At 40.8% G+C, this 24912-nt stretch overlaps 1 protein-coding gene across 1 annotated transcript in view; it reads right to left on the bottom strand.

Moving 5' to 3' along the window:
- The window catches only part of LOC124798989 (dynein axonemal heavy chain 10), a 1080466-nt gene that overhangs the window by 385670 nt on the left and 669884 nt on the right, over positions 1–24912 (bottom strand). The window contains exons 34-36 of the mRNA XM_047262526.1: positions 16764–16959; positions 9359–9556; positions 4042–4186 (exon numbers count right to left, since the gene is read on the bottom strand). Coding sequence (XP_047118482.1) covers positions 4042–4186; positions 9359–9556; positions 16764–16959 — 539 coding nt within the window. The remainder of the gene's footprint in view (positions 1–4041; positions 4187–9358; positions 9557–16763; positions 16960–24912) is intronic.

Below are 24912 nucleotides of genomic sequence, written 5' to 3'. Positions count from 1 at the left end.
CTCTTAAAACTGGACAAAATAGGTTTCCACAAAACAGGCAAAGTGAATCCCACTGGCTCAGTTTCAGTTTCAGTGAAGGATAGCACAAGACACCTGGTGGATAGGAGGATTGGTACAACACCGTAAGTGCTCCCTGGTCCCTGTAAACCCTGTACAGTACACCTAGATCTATCATTGACACACTGTTCCTCAATCAAGATTATGAGAAATGACAGATCCTGTACTTTCTGCAGAGGAGACAGGATCCACAGGAGAGGATAGTGCTTGAGAAACTTGCGGTATTGGTATCACAGGTACGCAACTCTTGGTAGCTCTTCCAACACACTGATTCACAGCAGCTCGCCAGTGTTTGACAGTAGGCAGGGCAGCTTCCAGCTGCTTATGAATCACAATCAAATCATCCCACGTTCGAGAACAGCATTCACAGTGAGGATGCATTTTGGATGGTGAGATGTATTATGGGGCAGTAAGCAAATAACTTTAATGTAAGCCCACTGATTACCTTTTAATCTCTTTAGTTAAAAAGTTGCTAATTCCATAGAAGAATTAAAGCAAATAAACAAAACAGGATTTCAATTAAGGAAACACAAAAACCTGTCATAAAAATTACTAATTTCTAAAACATTATGAGGTTGATTATAGTTGTTAGCAAACTCAAAAACAGAGTTAATTTATTATAAATGTAGGTAATATATAGTGCTACTTCTCTTTATGAGAAAATTAGATGTAACACAATATGTTTGTTAGAATATCTGGAACTGTAACTAAACCACAAATGCCAGTTTACTACAAATTATTTATAGATTCTGCAAAGGACAAAGGCAGCTTATGAAAATCCTCAAAAATGCACATTTATTTGCATTGAAATACAATGAAATTCAGGAGTGGTGCATTCTTTGGCAATGCCTGTGAATCATAAACACTGGTATGCTATGAAAGAAGTTACTTATATAAAACACGTACTGTTAACTTACAAAAAATATGGTTTTGTAAGTGTCTGAAAATTTTCAAAAATAAACTATTTTGCTTGTAATTATACAATGAAATTAGTAAACGATTATTTTGAATGAGTGAAGGCCTACTGTTCTCAAAAATTATAAAGGAGCATGATTAATTTTAAGCCTACAATTGATGATAACAGTACGAGTTCATCGTGGCACTCACAAATGTTAAAAATTTCACAATATATCATAATGCAAACAGGTATTGATACAATCAATGAAAGATTATGAAGAAGTGATGCAAACAGTAAAATATGCGAGTCTAGTATTTCAAACTGGCAGTCACATCTTGTAAGTGCGATCTCTGACACAAAGGAAAATTCAGAAATAAGATTATATATATATATGTAAAAAAGTACATATTGCATGGATTATTCAATTTGTTGTTGCTTTGTGAATATTTATACATTGGTGTGCTGAAGAAGAATACACCAGTGTGAGTTTATCTTGGTAAAATCACTAAAATCACTAAAATGTGCAACACAAGAAAATTTGTCTTCTGCCTGTTGCAGCTAACAGTGTCATTTATACGACATAAATGGCCATGCATTGACTTAGAAGCTTAAGTGTCTTACACCGCCAAGGGGCCATAGATGTTAATATTTGGTATAAATTTTCTGAGTAAAAGGGGTCTTAACAGATGGACAACAAATGACATAAAATATTCTATATATGATGCGATTGCAAATTAAAAATTTTTGAATTTCTGCTTTACTTTTATTGTGAAACCTTGCTTCTTGCCAAATTTCATGATTCTAGGTCAAAGGGAAGTACCCTATAGGTGTTGATGAGTGAACTGGTGAGTATCAAAATATGGGATATATGTGGCCATATCTTTTGATTGCATTGACTTAGTAGCTTAAAGTTTTTACACCACCAAGGGACCATAGACCTTAGTATTAGACATGCATTTCAAGTTGATACTTCCACCTATTCCCGAGGAGAAGTTGCCCTAACAGATGGACAGACAGGCAGACTGGCAGGTGGATGACAAATTGATCCTTTAAAGGTTTCAGTTTTAGTGACTGAGGTACAGCTCCAAACAAATTGACTCCAGATCTTCAATGATTGTATAAGAGACTTAGCCAAACAACAATCATACCGATCACACGTGAAATTCTACATAAATTACACCAACCAGTTCCCAGATCACCTTAAATACTTTCACACACCTCTCAATAGGAATTGTCCATGTTTCTATCATTGCAACTTCACTCCACACAAACATCCCACATGCACACACAGCCTCACAGTCATACCCCAAATTACCTCTGCCAATGGTCATCAAATTCTTTCTAAAACTTGGTGCACTGTCACACTAGCTAACTTCATTCTTGCCCATAGTACTTCACCTCTGGCTACCAGACTTACAAATCAAGGTAGACTGTTATGGTAACGAGAATAGCACCTTCCTATGGCAACTTTTTCAAGGGCTGCATGGAAGAGGCATTCTTCATTGTATAGAATATGGGCACCCTGGTTTGGTACAGATACACTGACAATGCCTTTGGGGTTTGGACTCATGGTGAAGAACAGCTCTTCCACTTCCTGCAACAGCTTAACTCCTTTTCTTAATTCAAATTTATCTGATCATTTTCCAGATTCAAAGATATCTTCCTTGTTGTTAAACCCCTCCCTCCCCCCTCACTGAAGCCCACATCCAATCTCAGTCAATATAAACCCAATCACTTAGCAACAATACAATTTGACAGCTACCACTGCTTCTGCATGAAAAGTTCCCTTCTCTACAGTCTGGCATCCACAGAAAATGTATCTGCTCCATAAAAAAAGCCCTCAGAAGCACTTCCAACCCTTGTCATTTAGTGCTATCCATGCCTTGGACACCTCAATAAATGACTCCACCTAGGCTATGACTTTCTCAAGTCCTGAAATGAGATGCTCTCTTCTTGATATCCTCCCAACACAAAGGTCAGTATGGTGTTATTAGACCCTACCATTAATCCGCTAGACATAAACTTACAGACAGAACATAGCATCCATAAATTTAAAATCTACACGGAAGATCCCTTTACCAACCCATTCTTCACTACTTCCTCTCAATATCCTACAAACATACAGCACTCCACCATTTCCTTTATATTGTGATGTCCCAACAAGACTACCACAATATTGCTACAAATAATTAATTTCAATCCAAAATTATTGACAACCTTCTAAATAAAACACTGACGAAGTAAGCCAGATCCCTACCATACCCAGAGAACAATGAGGGTATGTCCAAAAGGAAATGGTACAGGGGTTATCTTTTATATGTAAAATTTCTAGTAGGACAAGCAACATTTTAAAGGCAAAGGGTTCTTCTGTGCTTTCTATGTTTCAGAGACATTAGCTAGATATTTCTTCAACCAGGCATCATGAAAGGTGGAGTTTATAAGCTCACCTGTGAAGAATGTCATTCCTACTATATTGGCCAGACTGGGAGGTCAGTGTATGCTATGCTCAAAGAACACCACAGAAGCTGTAGATTAAAGAAGCCAAATTCATTCTTTGCTGAACACTGCTTATACTAAATATGTATTAGATGTAGAACTACACACAGAGAGAGATGGTGCAAAGCTCATTCAGTTGGAAGTACTAGAAATTAAAAAACAGATGTGTGCATCCCCACATCTGATATTGAATGAGTGGACTCCTTTAAATTATTCACCCTTTTAGACAATGATACAACCTCTAAATAGAAAAATAAATAATCATCCTGGGTGTCTTTATTCAGATAATGATACAAACTCCTGTTTACCTGTCTCTATTCCAGTGTACGTTATTCATAGTTATTGTAAATAAAAATTTAAGTGTGTCAAAATCGTCAACAGAGACAACTTTATAGTTTAAGTCAAGAACAAACAGATTAAAAAGTTTACATGTTTTCCTTTATTGCTATCTCTGTGATCATTTGTGTACTAAAAATTGAGTTTATAACCAAAACCTAGGTTTTGCAATAACAATAAAGTTTATGAAACAAAACTAAATAACTGTTTCATTATACTGTCATATTTCCTTTCAATAAACTTGGTTTACTTACCCTCCTTGATTTCTGTGAGCAGAGCCTCACAAGCAGCTGTTTTCTCTGACACAGCTACTTCCTGTACAGCTAGTTTTGCATTAAGCTCTCCTAGCTGCTCCTGGGCTTCTCTTATTTTATCTAGCCCTACTTCCAGACGCTGACACTGAAACAAATTCAATTCTTTCCACAACTGCACTATGGCATTGAAAGTAATGCAGAAACATTTCACACAAATTTGAGCCAACAGTTTATCAAATTTGTTTCATTTTTGTGCTTCTCATTTATTAACAAAAGCCAGAAAACAAAATATTAAATATTAGCAGCATCAGCATATGTTCCACTTTCTTTGTTTCACCATAACTGATAAACATTGCAAGCAAATTTATTGGAGCTTTGTTAAACATTTTAAATACATGAACTACAGAAAGTTAGATAAATTACTATAATATAATCATAGCACCAAAAAATTTATGACTTATACAGTGTTATTAATGATTAAAACAGTCAGTTCACATTAAGAGCAGTAAAAATTAGACTGATACTAGCAGTAATGAATAGTACCATAATACAAACTTTTTTCTGCTTTATACATACTGGCAATAAAAATATTGCACAAGTGAAACTAGACACTGCTTGCCACCTGTTTATGTGCAAAATAAAAAAAATATATACATATATAATGCAGAACCATTAATTTAAATGAGATTTTTGGATCTCTGAATTAAGGTAGATGTAGTAGGCATACTGGACAAAACACATCACTAAACTAATCTCGAAAAAGGAAAGCAGGTGGAAATGTGGCATCTATAGAGGAACTACACTCCTGTCCCGTGGACATAAGTTGGAGAAAATTACTGAACCCCATTCATGAACCATTATTGAATAAGAGCTTCAGGAAGAATAGTATGGATTTAGAAATAACAAGATAACAACAGAGTTTGTTTTTGGTTTTAGAATGATACTGAAAAAATACTGAGAAAAAGAAATAAATATTGTTCTTTTGTTTCTAGAAAACGCCTATGATAGCTCTCCAAGAGACAAATTACATGAATGTTTTGTAAGGAGGAATGTACTTGAGTGTCTTACCAGCAAAGTAAAAATGTTATACAGCTACTACTAGAGCTATGTGCAGATATGAGATGATCATTTTGGCTGATTTAACACAAGCAAGGAAGTGCAACATGGCAAAAAATAAGGCCAAGAATGAAGAAAACACAACAGGTACAACCACTTTGTGAAAGCATAAGAATAAGGTGGAAATGGTTTGGACTTGTAGGATGGCTAAAATAAGAATGATAACAAAATAGCTTGAAAAGGAACTTGAAGACAACAGACATAGCAGCTGAATTAGGAAATGGTGGAGCATTCAAGTGTAACATGATCGGCATGATCGGTAAGAAAGAGGAGTGGAATGGCATTAAATTGAAAGGAAAAGTATGTACCTCGAGAGACAAAGATGCAAATTACACTTATACCACAACCAGAAAACTATAGATGGTTAATGGATGATACTGATATGTGGGCATATACTGACTCATTCATTATTGAAGCAGCCTTTTCCATTCCCCCACAATCAAAAATGCAATGTCTGTAAAATGAAATGTCTGTAATACTTGAATTTAAAGAAACTATTTCAGTAATTTTGTGTAATATAAATTTCACCAAGACATAATTAGGAAATGGAAATCATTCAACAATCTGTGAAGCAAGAGAATAATTGTGAGATTAAATTATGATTTACTTTAGTGCACATGTTTAAAGAATTTCTATGGCATGAGTAAATGAGAAAGCAAAGGCCAAAGAGAAGCAGTAACATTTCTATATGTTAATGTAGTGATACTGTGAGTTTTGTTGTGTTAAGGGTTACCAGAAAGCTCCATGGCTGTTAGAAGCTACTAACATTAGAGAAGGCCTTCAGTAACAGCGACTGAGTAAATGAATATGCCAAGAGCAGGAAATTCAAGATATAACAAAATGATTTATTTAATAAATAAATGTAAATATTCAAAACTGTGTTCTTGCCCCACAATTAACTGAAATTAGGTGAGTAAAGTCCTTATCCATTATCAGATATTTGAATTGTTTGTAAAGTGATAAACAAACTAACTGATATATTCAGTGACCCGAAATGAAAGAGTATGAAACTATTCTATATAAGAATTTATATAATTGACCACAAAAGGTCCAATATTTTCACACAATGAGAAGTAATAAGCGCCAGTAGAGTTTGACAGATGAAAAGAAGTGAGGCTGTAATAACTTTATAGTCATAGCTCATTAAGAAATTACTACAACTAGGTTAGACTATAGTCACACTTCCAACATTTATATCATGTTGCTGCAGTGGCTCACCAACATATACACTGACTCACTAGAGAAGCGCGGGCACCAAGGGGTGGGGCTGTAATGCCATAGTAGATGAATCATAGAGCAGAGCAATGTCCAGTGCCCCCTGTCAGACAAGCAGGTCACAGTCTTTGTGTGTGCAACATGGCCACAAATCACATCACAGAGTGTGCATGGCCAGAATGTTGGTACTTAGTTTAAGTGTGTGGACTCCTATTCTTTGTCTGTGTTGACTCGGGTTCATTTGCTTGAAGCCAATGATGTCTTGGTACTGCCAATGCTGGTTCCCAAGCCTTCATCATCACCATTATCATCATCTTGAACAGTTTCCAGCCTCTGGCCGGGTCTGTTTGGAACATAAGCCCCCTCCATCTTCTTTTATCTTGTCACTATCTCTCCATCTTCACCTTGGTCCAGTCTTCTCCTTTCTTCTGGATGCATTCCTCCACTCCTTTCAGCCATCTGTCTCTTGGTTTTCCTCTTGTCTCTTTCCTTCCAGTTGCATCTTGTGTATCCTCCTGGGTATCCTCTTCTCCTCCATTCGCTTAACATGCCCATACCATCTCAGCTTTGATTTCTCTATCTCCTCCTGCAATGGTTCCACCTTCACTAACTCTCTGATCCTCTCATTTCTTAAGATGTCTATCTTTGTCACTCGAATACTGTTCCTCAAGAATTTCATCTTACTAGCTTGTACTTTTTCTTTTCTCTCTTCGTTTTATAACCCAGGTTTCAGATGCATATGTCAGGATTGGGACATAGTATGACCAGTATATAAGCTTGTTACTAATTTGGGGTACATCCTTGCTCCATATCAGACTTCTGACACTTTTCCGAAATGCTTCTGCTTTTCTTTCCGCACTCGTTTACTTCTCTGTTGTTTTTTCCATCTTCCTGTATCAGGCTTCCTAGGTACTTGAAACACTCCTCTCTCCTCAATTATTCACCACCAATTGTTTTCCAGTTGTTCCTTTCTCCTTTGGTCTTGTTCTTACTTATATTAAATTTCATCCCATATTCCTGTACTGTTCATTTCCATACGTACAACTGCTCTTGTACTTCCTCCTCCTGATTCCCCCAAATCATTTGATCATCTGCAAACACCATAGCTTTCATCTTTCCTTCACTAATTACTTGTGCTACTGTATTCATTATATCATCCATAACTACAATGAAGAGTAATGGTGAAAGTGCACTTCCCTGCTTCAAGCCATTCTTCTGTTCAATTCAAGCTTATCTCTCTCCTCCCACTTTCACACAGCTCACACTTCCGTGGTACATTTCCCTTATCCTCCAAATAATCTGTTTTGCTACTCCTCTGTTCTCCAGAACTTTCCACAATTTGCTTCTATGTACACCATCATACACTTTTTCAATGTCCAGGAAGGTCATTAGTAGATCTATTTCATATTCATAATGCTGTTCCTGCAGTTGTCTTACAGCAAACATTAGATCCACTGAGGACCTTCCTGTTCTGAGGCCATGTTGTTCTTCTCTCATCTCTCCAAATTTTGCCTGAATTCATGCTTCCAAAATTTTCTCAAATATCTTTTCACACTGACTCATCAATTTTATCCCACAATAGTTCTTGCACTCTTTTCTATTTCCCTTCTTAAAAATTGGGACAATTATTCCCTTCCTCCAGTCTTCTTGGATCATCTTCTGTCTCCACACAATTTTCGTTACTTGATATAGCCATTATATCCTCACCTCTCTCACTGCTCTCACCATCTCTACAATTTCCCATGCCTTGCTGAGTCTGAGTTGAAATCCCATGTCTCTATTACGTATTTTGACAGCTTCTTTAATGATGGAGTTGCAGTACATGGAAGCACATGAAAGGATCTTTCTCTTTCCAGGATCATGCTGTGTCCCATGTCAAGATACCCACTTCCATGTACTGGGACTCCATCATTAAATAAGCAGTTAGAATATGTATCAGTAATGAGTCACTGCAGCAACAAGTGAGTAAGCACCTGAAGATGATGAGCAGCTACCTTGTTGAAATATTGTGCAGCTTCCACAACATTACCTGACACAACATCTGATAAATAATACAGCAGTTATTAAGACAGGAAAGTTTCGAACAGCACAACTATTGATCAATTTAGTGATCCCGGGAAATGAAAATTTGTTGATACTAGCAAAATTTACAGAAAAAAAATGACAGAAAGTGATTAGAATGAATAAACAGATGGACTACATAGGGAGAGCTAAATAGTCATAGTGACTGGATGGAAAGATACTGCACAGTAGATATCAATGAGTTCAGCTGGACATGCCCAACTAGAAATTGTACATTCTAATGTAGCTACAAGTTGTGAACAGATGCTTAATCTTGAACATGAGACAAAGAGAAAAGAGGATTGATGATTAATGTTCCCATGCAAAAGAAAAATATACTCAGGGAAATTATTCAAAATGAACAAATAATTCAGCTAAAAACATTTCTACAGAAAGATGAACTTCTAATATACATATCACTAAATGAAAGGGCAGACAGAAAACAATAACCAATGTACAAATCCATACAACTATTTTCTATGAAGTAGACATCTTTCTTTTTAAATCATGAAAGTGGACATGCTGCCTAAAATAGATTTCAAATTGTGGACATCAAACATAAATGCAAGCAACAAGTTTCAGATTTATTCATGCCATTACTGATCCATTTATAATCTTTGACCTATACTTTGTAAAAGTTCAGTAACAATAAAAAAAAGGGAAACAGCTGTTTTTGCACTCTTAGCAATTATGTGCAATTGTCTATTACAAATGTGCCAAAAATTTGTAAACTAACAAATTATGATAACAATTTCTGTAGTACAATATCAGAATTGTCCTTTTAATTAAAGGAACAATTAAGGTTAAATAATGTGACTTTTGAATAATTTAACTAATTTAAGAGCCATTAGACTGCAACTTCAATTAAAATAAATTAACATAAATTCTGAACTGTTTAAGTAATCCAAATGCTATGATATCTCACCTGTGCAAGAATGAAATTATTTTTTTCCTCAAGCAATCTAAGGTACGTATTGAGGAAGTCAAGATAGTGTTTGGGAGTGACATAATTCCTTCGACGGAGAGTGAGCAGGAATTCTGTTGTGTATTCCACAACTGTCTGATGCACATACACAGCATGCTCTACAATGTTCTCACGATAATTCTGTGGTATTTTTTCATTCTGAGGGCACACAGAGTTGTTTTTCATACTAGTTATCAAAAGCCAGCAAACTTCATTTTCATTTACATGCAAAAATTAAGGAAGGGGAACAATTGTCAAAGCTTTTTGTTACATTAACAATAATGTTATATATTTTATCATAACTAAATATAAGTATACATCACAGAAAAGTTAGTTTACCGTTGTCGTTCTCTTTCAAAGTGGTTTGTGAAGCTAAAATCAGGTACTTATAACAGCATGCTTCCTGCATGATTTGATGGTGAAAAACGTTAATAATAACCCAGGAAATATAAAAAAAAAACTTTTTTCTTCTGAAAACAACAGGAGCAAGTTAAATTTTATTTAGAATTTTACTGAGCAATACAGGAAGAAAAAGAAAATGAAATATTAATCATTCCAAACATAATAGTACCTGTATCACAATGGCAATTATTTAGAAAGATACGTAGCTTAAAACAATACACTAGTAATGTAACAGTAGACTTTTAAACAAAAGGTGCGCTGAAATTGTCCTAGACACATTTTTCATTTATATTCAAACATTTGCTAGTTGGTACAAATGGCAAATAATGTAAACTGATAGTGAGATGTCCTCGTGGTAAGTGAGGTGCAATTCTCACAGTGGATGAATAAACAAAAAATTATTGACTCCCATATTTCACTACAAAATCTATTGATTGAAATACATGCCACGTATCATATTGTTTCAAACAATGAGAACTCCAGGTAGGAATATCAACAATGTAAGAAAAGACAGATTGCTACTTTCCATAAAGGAGACACATCAGGTTGCATACAGGCATTATTAAAAGACACTTACATTAAGCTTTCAGCCACAGCCTCCATTGGTAAAGGAGAGAGACACACACCATTCACATACACACCAGCAAGCATGTCTCACACACACAAAACTGCCAACTCCAGTGTCTCGGGCCAGATTGCAACTATCAGAGGGGATGTTAGCAGCAGTCTAGGGGGGACGGGAAAGGGAAAAGGATAGTAGTGTGTGGGTGGGGAGAGAAAGATGAACATTGTCTGGTGGAGTATGCAGGGACTAGGATGCTAACAGGTGCAGCATCAGGAGGTTGTAGGATGGGGAAGTGGGGGAAAAAAGAGCAGAAAAGGAGAGGAGTGGGGAAAGACAGGTGGATGCAATGGCAGGGAGCTGCAAATAAGCAGGGTGGAAGATGAGAGTGGGAAGGAGATGGTAGGACAGAGGGGATGGAAACTGTTTGGTGGAGGATGTGGGGAGGGGGTGGGGGGCAGTATTTTACTGTAAATTGATATCGGGATAATTATGGAAGTGGAGAATGTGTTGTAATGAAAACTCCCATCTGCACAGTTCAGAAAAGCTGATGGTGGATGGAAGGATCCAGATGGCTCAGCTAGTGAAGCAGCCATTGAAATTAGGTGTGTTATGTTTAGCTGCACACTGTGCCACAAGGTGTTCTACTTGCTCTTGGCCAAAGTTTGACAGTGACCATTCATTATGGTGGACAGGTAATTGGTAGTCATACCAATATAAAAAGCTGTGCAGTCATTGCAGCAGAGCTGGTAAATGACATGCCTAATTTCACAGGTGGCCCGACACATGATGGGGTAGGATAAACCTGTGACAGGCCTGGAATAGGAAGTGCTGGTTGGGTGGATTGGGCAGGTTTTGCACCTGGGTCTTCCATGGGGATATAATCCTTGTGGCAAGGGATTGTGATTGGGAATGGTATAGGTATGGACTAGAATATTATGGAGGTTGGGGGGTGATGGAACACCACTTCAGTAAGGGTGAGAAGTATCTCAGGTAGTATGTCCCTCATTTCAAGGCACAATGATAGGTAATCAAAGGCCTGGTGAAAGATGTTGTTAGACACTCCTCTGTGGCTGGTTCTTGGGGGTGATAGGAGGATTGGGGTTGTGAGGGGAAATGGCATGGGAGATCTGTTTGCAGTCTAGGTCTGTGAGATAGTGCCTGTCTGTGAAGGCCTTGGCGAGACCCTCAGCACACTGAGTAAGGGAGTTTTTTGTCACTGCAGATCTCCTGGTAGCCAGGCTAAATGGGAGGAATTTTTGGTGTGAAAGGAATGATAGCTGTCAAAATGCAGGTGGTTGGTGAGTTTAATGTGGACAGAGGAGCGAATGGAGGAGGTCAACATTTAGGAAGATGGCACGCTGGGTTGAGAAGGACCAAGTGAAGCGGATGGGAGAGAATGTATAGAGGTTGTGAAGGAATGAAGAAAGGGTGTCTTGGCCTGAGTCCAGATCATGAAGATATCATTAATGAATCTGAACTAGACTGGAAGGTGTCCTCTAGATGGCCCATAAAAAGGTCAGCTCAGGAGGGTGGCATGCAGGTGCCCATGGCTGTGCCACAGATTTGTTTATATACCTTCCGTTCAAATGAGAATTAGTTGTGGATTAAAATAAAGTTAATGAGGTGTACGAGGAATGAGGTAGTGGGTTTGGAGTCAGAAGGACATTGGGAAAGGTAGCTTTCAATAGCAGTAACACCATGGGCATGAGAGATGTTCTTGTATGGAGAGGTTACATCAACAGTGAAGAGCAGGGATCCAAGAGGTAAAGGGTTGGGGATGGTGGAGAGTTGGTGAAGGAATGGTTTAGTGTCTTTGATGTGGGAGCTAAATAACAGGCAATTGGTTGGAGGTGTTGATCAACATGGGGAAAAATTCTTTCAGTGGGAGCACAATAACCAGCCACAATGGGGCATCCTGGATTGTTGTGTTTGTGGATTTTGGGGGCATGTAGAAGGTGGGTGTGTGGGATGTCATAGGAGTGAGGAGGGAAATGGATTCAGGGAAGATGTTCAGGGAAGGGCCTAAGCCTTTAAGCAGGGATTGGAGTTTGTGTGAGAGTTCCGAGATGGGACCACTCTGGCAATATAGAGGTGGAGGAGTCAGATTAATGGCAGAGGCCTTCTGCCAGGTAACCACTGCGATTTATAGCAACAGTGGTGGAACCTTTGTTGGCAGGTAGGATGACTAGGTCAGGATTTGTTTTGAGGTTGTGTATGGCTGCTCTTTCTTGTATTAAAAGGTTGGTGTTCTGAGGAAGGAACCTAGAGTAGGATGGTGAGGCTAAGTTGGAGGTAAGGAATTCCTGGAAGGTGACCAGGGATTGGTTAGGTGGGAGGGGGGGAAGCACATGGTTGGATGGTGGTATGAACCAGAAGAGGCAGAGTCCACTGTTGGAATTGGGTGGTTTTGGTTGGAGGGATTGGCGCCAAAGGTGTGCTTCCATTGCTGGGCTTGGGAGAAGGAGAGTACGTCTTTGACAAGTCCAGCATGGTTAAATTTTGATGTAGGACTAAAGGTGAGGCCTTTGGATAGGACTGAATCTTCTGTGGAGTTGAGGTTTTGGAGAAGAGGTTAACAACAGTGTTACTGGAATCCGCCAATCCTCCCTAGCAACCTCCATCAAATCCAAATCCAGAGCCAAAAAGTTCCTTACCTCCAACTTAACTTCACCATCCAACTCCCGGTCCCTCCCGCAGAACACCAGCCTTTCAGTACAACCTCAAAACAAATCCTGACCAAATCATCCTACCTTCTGACAAAGGTTCCACCACTGTTGTTATGAATTGCAGTGACTACCTGGCAGAAGAACTCCTCCACCTGTAAACTCTGCATAGTGATCCTATCTCAGAAGTCCAACACAAACGTCAATCCCTGCTTAAAGCCTTAGGCCCTTCCCAGAACATCTCCCCTGAATCCATTTCCCTCCTCACCCTTTTCACACCCTGCAACCCACCTTCTACATGCTCCCCAAAATCCACAAACACAACAATCCTGGATGCCCCATTGTGGCTGATTATTGTGCCCCACTGAAAGAATTTCAGCCCTCATTGACCTACACCTCCAACCAATTGCATGTAATCTAGCCTCCCATGTCAAAGACACAAACCACTTCCTTTACAAACTCTCCTCCATTCCCACCCCTTTACCTCTTGGATCCCTAGTCATCACTGTTGATGCCACCTCTCATTACACCAACATCCCTCACGCCCATGGTCTTACTGCTATTGGACACTACCTTTCCCAACATCCTTCAGTCTCCAAATGTACTATCTGATTCCTCTTACACCTTACTAATTTTACCCTGATCGACAACTACTTCTTATTTGTAGGGAAAGTATATAAAGAAAAATCTGTGGCACAGCCATGAGCGCCCACATGGCACCCTTGTATGCCAAGCTTTCCATGGGATATCTAGAGGAGACCTTCCTAGCCTCCCAAAACACCAAAACGCTAGTTTGGTTCAGGTTCATTGATGATATCTTCATTATTTGGACTCAGGACCAAGACATCCTGTCTTCGTTCCTTCAAAACCTCAACACCTTCTCTCCCATCTGCTTCACCTTGTCCTCCTCAACCCAGTATGCCATCTTCCTGCACATTGACCTCATGCTTTCTGATGGCTCCATCCACACCTGTGTCCATATTAAACACACCAACCACCAACAATACCTGCAATTTGACAACTATCACCCCTTTCACACCAAAAAAATCCATCCCACACAGCCTGGCCATGCAGACATGGCATATTTTCAGTGACAAGAATTCCCTTTCCCAGTATAGTGACGGTCTCACCAAGGCCTTTGCAGATTGGCACTATCCTCCAGACCTAGTCTGCAGACAGATCTCCCATGCCATTTCCCCTCACACCCCCAATCCTTCCACAACCCCCAAGAACCAGCCACAAAGGAGTGCCTCTTCATCACCCATTACCACCCCAGACTGGAACAAATTAACCACATTCCCTCTTAGGAATTTGATTAATTATCACTGAGCCCTGAAATGAGGTACATCCTACCCAAGATACTTCCCATCCATCCTAAAGTGGTGTTTTGTACTGGTATGACCACCAACCAGCTGTGCACCAGGATGAATGGCCACTGCCAAACTGTGGCCAAGAGCCAAGAAGACCACTCTGTGGCACAGCATGGAGCTGAATATAACACACGTGATTTCAATGGCTGCTTCCACCATGAGCTTTTCTGAGCTGCACAGATGAGAGGTATCCTTACAACACATTCTCTGCTCTGTAATTATTTTGGCCTCAACCTATGGTAATATACTGTCCCCATACCCTCCACCCAACAGTTTCCACCTCCTGTCATCACCTCCCCATTCCCATCTCCAAGTTATTTATTTGCAGCCCTCTGCCAATGCATCCAACATTCTTTCCCCACTCCTCTAATTTTTTCCTCATCTCCCTGCCCCACAACCTCCTGACACTGTACCTGTAGGTAGTCTACACTCCACCAGACAACATTTGTCCCTCTCTCCACCCATAAACTACTATTCCTTATCTTTCTCTTTCCCCACCCAGTCCAGGTTCCTGTTTGCATCCCACGTGATGATGCGTTGCTGCAGTTGTCGGTTGTGTGTGCGTGTGTGAGATGGGTTTGCTTTTGTGCGTGTGTGTGTGTGTGTGTGTGTGTGTGTGTGTGTGTGTGTTTTATTGATGATGGCTGTGCCCAAAAGCTATATGTCAGTGTCTTTTAATTGTGCCTATCTGCAACCTGACATGTATTCTTTACAGTAAGTAGCAATCTGTCTTTTCCTACATTTTCGAGGTCATATAGTTTCTGATAATTAAAAAATCAATATGTTTATAACCATTCATGAGGAAATTTCACAACATTAATGACAACAGTATCCATATATAAACACATCAAAAAAGGTTTTGCATCCTGAAGGTAGACATTGACTGTGGATATTGTATCACAGACACAGTCCCTTTGACTGTTCAGAGACGTCACTAAACCCACCCAAAGATGTAAACACTCATGCGTGAGCAGCGCCTATTAGATGAAGGGAATCTGACAGCCAATCAGTTCCAGTCATTCCACCAGGAACGATATACATGGCTTGTGTAATCTGTAGTTCAACCATGCCTAGATGGTCAATACAGCGATTTGGTCTTGTCTGCATTGTTACTTTGTGCCAGGAAGGGCTCTCAACAAGGGAAGTGTCCAGGTGTCTCGGAGTGAACCAAAGCGATGTTGTTTGGACATGGAGGACATACGGAGAGACAGGAACTGTCGATGACATGCCTTTCTCAGGCCACCCAAAGGCTACTACTGTAGTGGATGACTACCTATGGATTATGGCTTGGAAGAACCCTGACAGCAACGCCACCATGTTGAACAATGCTTTTCGTGTAGCCACAGGATGTCGTGTTACGGCTCAAACTGTGTGCAATAGGCTGCATGATGCGCAACTTCACTCCCGACATCCATGGTGAGGTCCATCTTTGCAACCAAAACACCACGCAGACGGGCCCAAAAACATGCTGAATGGACATCTCAGGATTGGCAACATGTTGTCTTTACCAATGAGTGTTGCATATGCCTTCAACCAGACAATCATCGGAGACATGTTTGGAGGCAACCCGGTCAGGCTGAACACCTTAGACACACTGTCCAAGCAAGTGCAGCAATGTGGAGGTTCCCTGCTGTGTTGGGGTGGCATTATCTGGGGCCGACATATGCTGCTGATGGTCAGAGAAGGCACCGTAATGGCTGTACGATACGTGAATGCCATCCTCCAACCAATAGTGCAACCATATCAGCAACATACTGTGGATGCATTCGTCTTCATGGATGACAATTCGTGCTCCCATCATGGACATCTTGTGAATGACTTCCTTCAGGATAACGACATCACTCAATTAGAGTGGTCAGCATGTTCTCCAGACATGAACCCTATTGAACATGCCTGGGATAGACTGAAAAGGGCTGTTTATGGACGACGTGACCCACCAACCACTCTGAGTGGTCTACGCCGAACCACCATCAAGGAGGGGGACAATCTGGACCAACAGTGCCTTGATGAACTTGCAGATAGTATGCTACAATGAATACAGGCATGCATCAATGAAAGAGGGAGTGTTACATGGTATTAGAGGCACTGCTGTGTACAGTAATCCAGATGCGACCTCTGAAGGTCTTGCTGTATGGTAGAACAACATGCAATGTCTGGTTTTCATGATCAATAAAAAGGGCGGAAATGATGTTTATGTTGATCTCTATTCCAATTTTCCGTACAGGTTGCAGAACTCCCAGCACGGAGGTGACGCAAAACTTCTTTTGATGTGTGTATTTTATTCATTATATCTGTTGCATTTTGATCACCCACTAGATTCTACTTTTCAACACAGATTAACTTTCTCTACCAGTATATAAACTTACCTCCATTAAATAGACACTTGCAACTGCAACCAAAGCTTGACGTGGCCATGGGAACAACCAGTCTATGCAAGTATTATTGACAAGCCCAGGGAAGTTCCGACACCTGTTACGAAGAATATCTCCTGCAGGAGACATTGATAATGCCACATGCAAGTTGTCAGCACAAACTGCTGTAAAATAGTTCCACACATTTTCCCTGAAATGAAGAATGCTCTATGAAGATTAGTTTCTATGACATTTAATACAAACAATCAAAAATTCTATGTACAATTAAGTACAAATATAGTAAGTCACTAAGAAATGTAAATAAAATTCTGCTACTTATTTGGAGATCCACACATGGGTAATTCTTTCCCATGGGTAGTTACAAAATGAAATTTTACTTGATGTGATTCACAAGTTTCATAACCTATGGATGCAAACATAATTGTCAACACCTTACAATACAACTGACAGCTTCAACACTTTGTTCCCTCTAGAGAATAGGATAGTTGTAAATCACAGACCTTGTTCTTGTTATTGTGGTCTTTAGCCTGAAGACTGGTTTGATCTATCTCTCCATGCTACTCTATCCCTTGCAAGCCTCTTCGTCTCCGAGTAACTAATGCAACCCACATCCTTCTGAACCAGCTTACTGTATTCATCTATTCATCTCTTGGTCTCCCTCTACAATTTTTATCCCCATACCTCCCTCCAATACAAACTGGTGACCCCTTGATGACTCAGTATGTGTCCTACCAACCGATCCCTTCTTATCATCAGGTTGTGCCACAAATTTCTTTTCACCCCAATTCTATTCAGTACCTCCTCATCAGTTATGTGAACTAGCCATCTAATATTCAGCACTCTTCTGGAGCACCACATTTCAAAAGCTTCTATTCTCCTCTTTGCTAGACTGTTTATCATCCACGTTTCACTTCCATACATGGCTACACTACATACAAATACTTTCAGAATTGTTCATCTTACATCCTCCTTTCAAGACAATTCCCATACTGTTCAACTGCTTTTCCAGGTCCTTTGCTGTCTCTGACAGATTTACGATGTCATCAGCAGATTTCAAGAATTTTATATCCTTCCCCTGGATTACAATTACTACTTCAAATTTTTTCCTTTACTACTTGCTCAATGTACAGACTGAATAAAACAGGGGATAGGTTACAACACTGTTTCATTCTTTTCTCTGCCACTGCTTGCCTTTAATGTCCCTTGACTCTTATATCTTCAACCTGATTTCTGTACAAATCGTTAATAGCATTTCACATCCTCTATTCCACCACTGACACCTTTAGAATTTGAAAGAGAGTATTCCAGTCAACATGGTCAAAACTTTCTCTACATCTGAAAATGCTATAACGAAGATTTGCCTTTCCATATCCTATCCTCTATCATGAGTCATACAGTCAGTATTGTCTTGCGTGTCCCTACATTTCTCTGTAATCCAAATTTATCTTTCCCAAGGTGGGCTTCTACCAGTTTTTTCATTCTTCTGTAAGGAATTTGTGTTAGTATTTTGCAAACTGTCATTTATAAAACTGATACTTTGGTAATTTTCACACCTGTAAGCACCTACTTTCTTTGGAATTGGAATATTATATTCTTCATGAAGTTTGAGGGTATTTTGCATGTCTCATACACTCCTGGAAATTGAAATAAGAACACCGTGAATTCATTGTCCCAGGAAGGGGAAACTTTATTGACACATTCCTGGGGTCAGATACATCACATGATCACACTGACAGAACCACAGGCACATAGACACAGGCAACAGAGCATGCACAATGTCGGCACTAGTACAGTGTATATCCACCTTTCGCAGCAATGCAGGCTGCTATTCTCCCATGGAGACGATCGTAGAGTGCTGGATGTAGTCCTGTGGAACGGCTTGCCATGCCATTTCCACCTGGCGCCTTAGTTGGACCAGCGTTCGTGCTGGACGTGCAGACCGCGTGAGATGACGCTTCATCCAGTCCCAAACATGCTCAATGGGGGACAGATCCGGAGATCTTGCTGGCCAGGGTAGTTGACTTACACCTTCTAGAGCACGTTGGGTGGCACGGGATACATGCGGATGTGCATTGTCCTGTTGGAACAGCAAGTTCCCTTGCCGGTCTAGGAATGGTAGAACGATGGGTTCGATGACGGTTTGGATGTACCGTGCACTATTCAGTGTCCCCTCGACAATCACCAGTGGTGTACGGCCAGTGTAGGAGATCGCTCCCCACACCATGATGCCGGGTGTTGGCCCTGTGTGCCTCAGTCGTATGCGGTCCTGATTGTGGCGCTCACCTGCACGGCGCCAAACACGCATACGACCATCATTGGCACCAAGGCAGAAGCGACTCTCATCGCTGAAGACGACACGTCTCCATTCGTCCCTCCATTCACGCCTGTCGCGACACCACTGGAGGCGGGCTGCACGATGTTGGAGCGTGAGCGGAAGACGGCCTAACGGTGTGCGGGACCGTAGCCCAGCTTCATGGAGACGGTTGCGAATGGTCCTCGCCGATACCCCAGGAGCAACAGTGTCCCTAATTTGCTGGGAAGTGGCGGTGCGGTCCCCTACGGCACTGCGTAGGATCCTACGGTCTTGGCGTGCATCCGTGCGTCACTGCGGTCAGGTCCCAGGTCGACGGGCACGTGCACTTTCCGCCGACCACTGGCGACAACATCGATGTACTGTGGAGACCTCACGCCCCACGTGTTGAGCAATTCGGCGGTACGTCCACCCGGCCTCCCGCATGCCCACTATACGCCCTCGCTCAAAGTCCGTCAACTGCACATACGGTTCACGTCCACGCTGTCGCGGCATGCTACCAGTGTTAAAGACTGCGATGGAGCTCCGTATGCCACGGCAAACTGGCTGACACTGACGGCGGCGGTGCACAAATGCTGCGCAGCTAGCGCCATTCGACGGCCAACACCGCGGTTCCTGGTGTGTCCGCTGTGCCGTGCGTGTGATCATTGCTTGTACAGCCCTCTCGCAGTGTCCGGAGCAAGTATGGTGGATCTGACACACCGGTGTCAATGTGTTCTTTTTTCCATTTCCAGGAGTGTATATCTTGCTCACCAGATGGAAAAGTTTTGTCATGACTGGCTCTTTGAAAGCTGTCTATATTTCTAAAAGAATGCTATCTATTCCCAGAGGCTTATTTTGGCTTAGGTCTTTTAGTGCTCTGTCAAATTCTTCATACAGTATCAAATCTTTCATGTCAATTTCATCTACATCCTCTTTCCTTTTTATAATATAATGTTCAAGTTCATTTCTCTTTTATAGCCTCTCTAAATACTCCTCCAACCTTTCTGCTTTCCCTTCTCTTTGCTTCGGACTGGTTTTCCATCTGAGACAATTATTTTCATACAAGTGATTCTCTTTTCTCCAAAGGTCTCTTTAATTTTCAAGTAGGCAGCATCTATCTTTCCTCTAGTGATATATGCTTCTAAATCCTTACATTTGTCCTCTACCGATTCCTGCTATGCCATTTTCCACTTTCTGCCAATTCCAATATCCCTTGGGAGGACATCCAACCCCTACATCAATCAATGCCAAGCCAAATGTGTGCTTGCATAAAGGCCGGAGGTGGACAATCGCTTGATTGAATTATTCAATTTATGAAACTCTCTTTCTTGAATAATTCATTCAATTTATCTGGAATTATATTCATTTGTTTGTCTATACATATATATCTGTAGTTTGTTGTGGTCTTTAGCCGTGAGACTGGTTTGATGCAGCTCTCCATGCTGCTCTATCCTGTGCAAGATTCTTCATCTCCCAGTATCTACTGCATCCTTCTGAATCAGCTCAGTGTATTCATCTCTTGGTCTCCCTCTACGATTTTTACCCTCCATGCTGCCCTCCAATACTAAATTGCTGATCTCTTGATGTCTCAGAACATGTCCTACCAACCGATCCCTTCTTCTAGTCAAGTTGTGCCACAAACTCCTCTTCTCCCCAATCCTATTCAATACCTCCTCATTAGTTATGTGATCTACCCATCTAATCTTCAGCATTCTTCTGTAGCACCACATTTCAAAAGCCTCTATTTTCTTCTTGTCCAAACTGTTTATCGTCCATGTTTCACTTCCATACATGGCTACACTCCATACAAATACTTTCAGAAACGACTTCCTGACACTTAAATCTATACTCGATGTTAACAAATTTCTATTCTTCAGAAACGCTTTCCTTACCATTGCCAGCCTACATTTTTTATCGTCTCTACTTCGACCATCATCAGTTATTTTGCTCCCCAAATAGCAAAACTCCTTTACTACTTTAAGTATCTCATTTCCTAATCTAATTCCCTCAGCATCACCCGACTTAATTCGACTACATTCCATTATCCTCGTTTTGCTTTTGTTGATGTTCATCTTATATCCTCCCTTCAAGACATGTATATCATATCTACCAATTTCAATCTCATTCAGATAATTCATTCATGGTGCATTTTTCTTTTTTCTTTTTTTCTTCTTCCCCATAGAGTGTATATGCTTTTATTGTAAGTAGCCCTAATAATTAACATCTCTGTGGAAAGAGCAAATGATTTTAAATAGCAATGAACTTTTTCACAGAAAGCTGTGCTTTATTTCTTTTTTTTCCTTTCCCTTAGAGTGTATTATGCTTTTATTGCAAGTAGCCCCACTAATCTATGTCCCTGTGGAAAGGGCAAATGATTTTAAATAGCAAAGAACTTTTTCACTGAGAGCTGTCCTTTAATATTAACACACTTGTTTTCATATCTATCAGAGAGATGAGCTACAAGCAAGAATGTTATGGTTTGCTTAGGGAATAGGCATAGTTTTTTATTTTGAGATGGCCACACTTCACAAAGAAAGAATTATTCTTTTGTTGTTAACAAGAATTTCTTTGCTGTTTACTTCTCTGTACATTGTATTTCTGCAAAATGAAATCTATTCTTTTATAGTGTTACTAGGCTTTGAACTGATCACTGCAGCTGAGCTTGGTTCATCTGCAAATTTTTTCTAGTCAGAGTTGGTCCCAGTTTGGAGTGAAACAATCTGAGATTAACACATTAAGGTGCAGATTTATGAGTTCAACTAATCTTAGATAGACTGGTTTATCCAATCAGCCCACTACATTTCATTTTCTAATCCCATTCCTTCAGCACTGTCAGCTTTGAATACATCCCATTACCTTCATGTATTTTTGCTGAAATTTGACTCTTTTCAAGACTCTCTATTCTGTTCCACTTTTTGTCAAAATCCTTTGCTGTCTCTGACAATGTTATCTTCAGCTTACCAATAATGAAATTAATTTTGAAATATTTCAACATTATAAATATGTTGTACAAACAAAAAGTAGAGAAAAGCAGTAGCATAACTTTGAAATTCCAAAAGCACAATTTGTACTCCTACCATTCTTGGGCAGCATTTCTTACTGCTCACTAGGTTGTTGAAGTAATGTTAAAGTAGCTTATGCCACTCATGACAAGGTCCAGCATCACTTAGTACACAATGAGCTGCCATGTAAAGACAATTTCTTTTATCCAGGCATTTATAAATTACCATGCAGTCAATGTCTACATCTTACATTTGACAGACTGGCTGTATGTTCAGAATGAGATTGCAGGCATACATATCCAATAAAAAAGGTGCAATTAAAAATAATTCCTCATTTGCCAAGCATTTAAATGCTAGTGGGCACATAGAACCTATATCAGAATTGCTCCAAATTTAGCATCGTGAACCCAAGAGCAAAAACTTGACTTTTCTGGAGGAATCGGAGATTGTGAAATACCCTCAAGTTGCTAAAGATGTAATTCTTAAAGACCAACTGATTAACAAGAATCAGACATTTTACAATTCAATTATGACAGCTTTTCAAAGTATATAGCTGAATACTGCCATAACCCCCCTCATCAAGACATTGTCTTATTCCTGTATCTTATATTTTAGAAAAAATGTAAAATCCAGGATGGAATGTAACAATATTCTTAAAGGGAAAGTTGCTACTCACCATATAGCATAGATGCTGAGTCACAGATAGGCACAATGAAAAGACTGTCTCAAATATAGCTTTCAGCCAGTAAGGCCTTCATCAAAATTAGAGGCACACACACACACACACACACACACACACACACACACACACACGCAAATGCAACTCCACACACATGACCATAGTCTCAGGCAGCTGAGGCCACACTGTGGGCAACAGCACCAGTGCGTGATGGGAGAGGCGACTGGCTGGGCTAAGGAGGCTGGGACAGGGAGGGGGAGGGATAGTAGGGTATCATTGGCAGACAGTGATGTGCTGTTGGGGAGTGCGCAGGGATGAGGTGGAATGAGGGTGGGCAGCTAAGTGCAGTCAGAAGGCTAGACAGAGTGCAGCAGAGAGGTGGGGAGGAGGATTGAGGGAAAAGAGAGAAGTAAAAAGACTGAGTGATGGATGAACGAGGGCTTTGTAGTGCTGGAATGGGAAAAGAGAAGGGGCTAGACGGAAGAGGATGATGACTAATTAAGGTTGAGGCCAGGAGGGTAATGGGAACATAGGATAATTTTTTGGGGAAGTTCCATCTCGTGCAATTCAGAAAAGCTGGTGTTGGTGGGAAGGATCCATATGGCACAGGCTGTGAAACAGTCACTGAAATGAAGGATGCCATGTTTGGCAGCGTGTTCAGCAACAGGGTGGACCACTTTTTTCTTGGCCACAGTTCTTCAGTGGCCATTCATGAGGACTGACATGTTGTTGACTGTCATGTCAACAAAAAATGTAGCATAGTGGTTGCAACTTAACTTGTAGATCATATGACTGGTTTCACAGGTAGCCCTGCCTTTGTCGGGATAGGTGATGTTCGTGACTGGACTGGAGTAGGTGGTGGTGGGAGGATGTATAGGACAAGTCTTGCATCTAAGCCTATTACAGGGATATGGAACATGGAAACTCTTGCCCTCCAGGAACTTGACAAACACGCACAATGTCACCTCAAAAAGCTCTCCACCCTGCTCATTTCCTACTCCTGCCTTGAAGTACCACTGCCCACCCCCTCTACAACAACCTCCAAACTTACTCGACAACCCCTCATAGTTGACAAACCCTGTCTCGTTGACTTACTACATTACCCTCCAAAACTCCCTCCCACCACCACACAAAATCCGAAACCTAAACAGACCCACAACAAAGTCATGATCCTTTCCTGTCAAATACATCCACCTACAAACCTTGCCACAGTGACCCCATTCCAGAAATCCAAGAGGATTGCCAGTCATTCCTCAGATCCTTAGGCCCATCCCAGAACCTCTGCCCAGAGTCCATCCCTCTGCTCACCCCTACCACTCCCCACAGTCCTACCTTCTACATGTTTCCTAAAGTCCATAAACCCATCTATCTAGGATGCCCCCTTGTGAACAGTTACTGTGCCCCCACTTAGAGAATTTCTGCTCTCGTAGACCAATACCTTCGACCTATCACCCAGAACCTACTGTCCTGTATAAAAGATACCAACAATTTCCTCTGCTGACTCTCCACAGTTCCTGTCCCTTTACCACATGGTGCCCTGCTCATGACTATTGATGCCACCTCCATTTGCACTAACATCCCTAATGCCCATGGTCTTACCACTATTGAACACTGCATTTCCCAACACCTAGTGAATTCCAAACCAATAACCATTTTCCTAGTCATCATGACCAACTATATCCTTACCCACAATTACTTCTCCTTTGAAGGCATTACTTACAAACAAATATGGGGTAAGGATATGGACACCCAAATGGCACCATTCTATGCCAACCTATTCATAGGCCATCTAGAGGAATCCTCCCTAACCTCCTAGAATCCCAAGTCCCTCATCTGGTTGAGATTCATTGTTGACATCTTTGTGATCTGGACTACCTCTTGTTGTGCCCTGAAATGAGAAATGTCCAACCCACTATCCTTCCCACCCCTCCCACTGTAATATTACACCATCCACCAAATCTACGCAATATACTCATTCATCCCTATACAAACCCTGCACACAACTCCTTACCTCATGGCTCATACCCCTGTAATAGACCTAGATGCAAGACCTGTCCCACACATCTCCCACCACCACCTACTCCACTCCAGTCGCAAACATCACTTATCCCATCAAAGGCAGGACTACCAGGAAAACCAGTCATGTGACCTACAAGCTAAGCTGCCACC

This window comes from Schistocerca piceifrons, chromosome 5, assembly GCF_021461385.2.
Source record: "Schistocerca piceifrons isolate TAMUIC-IGC-003096 chromosome 5, iqSchPice1.1, whole genome shotgun sequence".
NCBI lineage: Eukaryota > Metazoa > Arthropoda > Insecta > Orthoptera > Acrididae > Schistocerca > Schistocerca piceifrons.
This window is presented reverse-complemented; position numbering and strand designations above follow the sequence as displayed.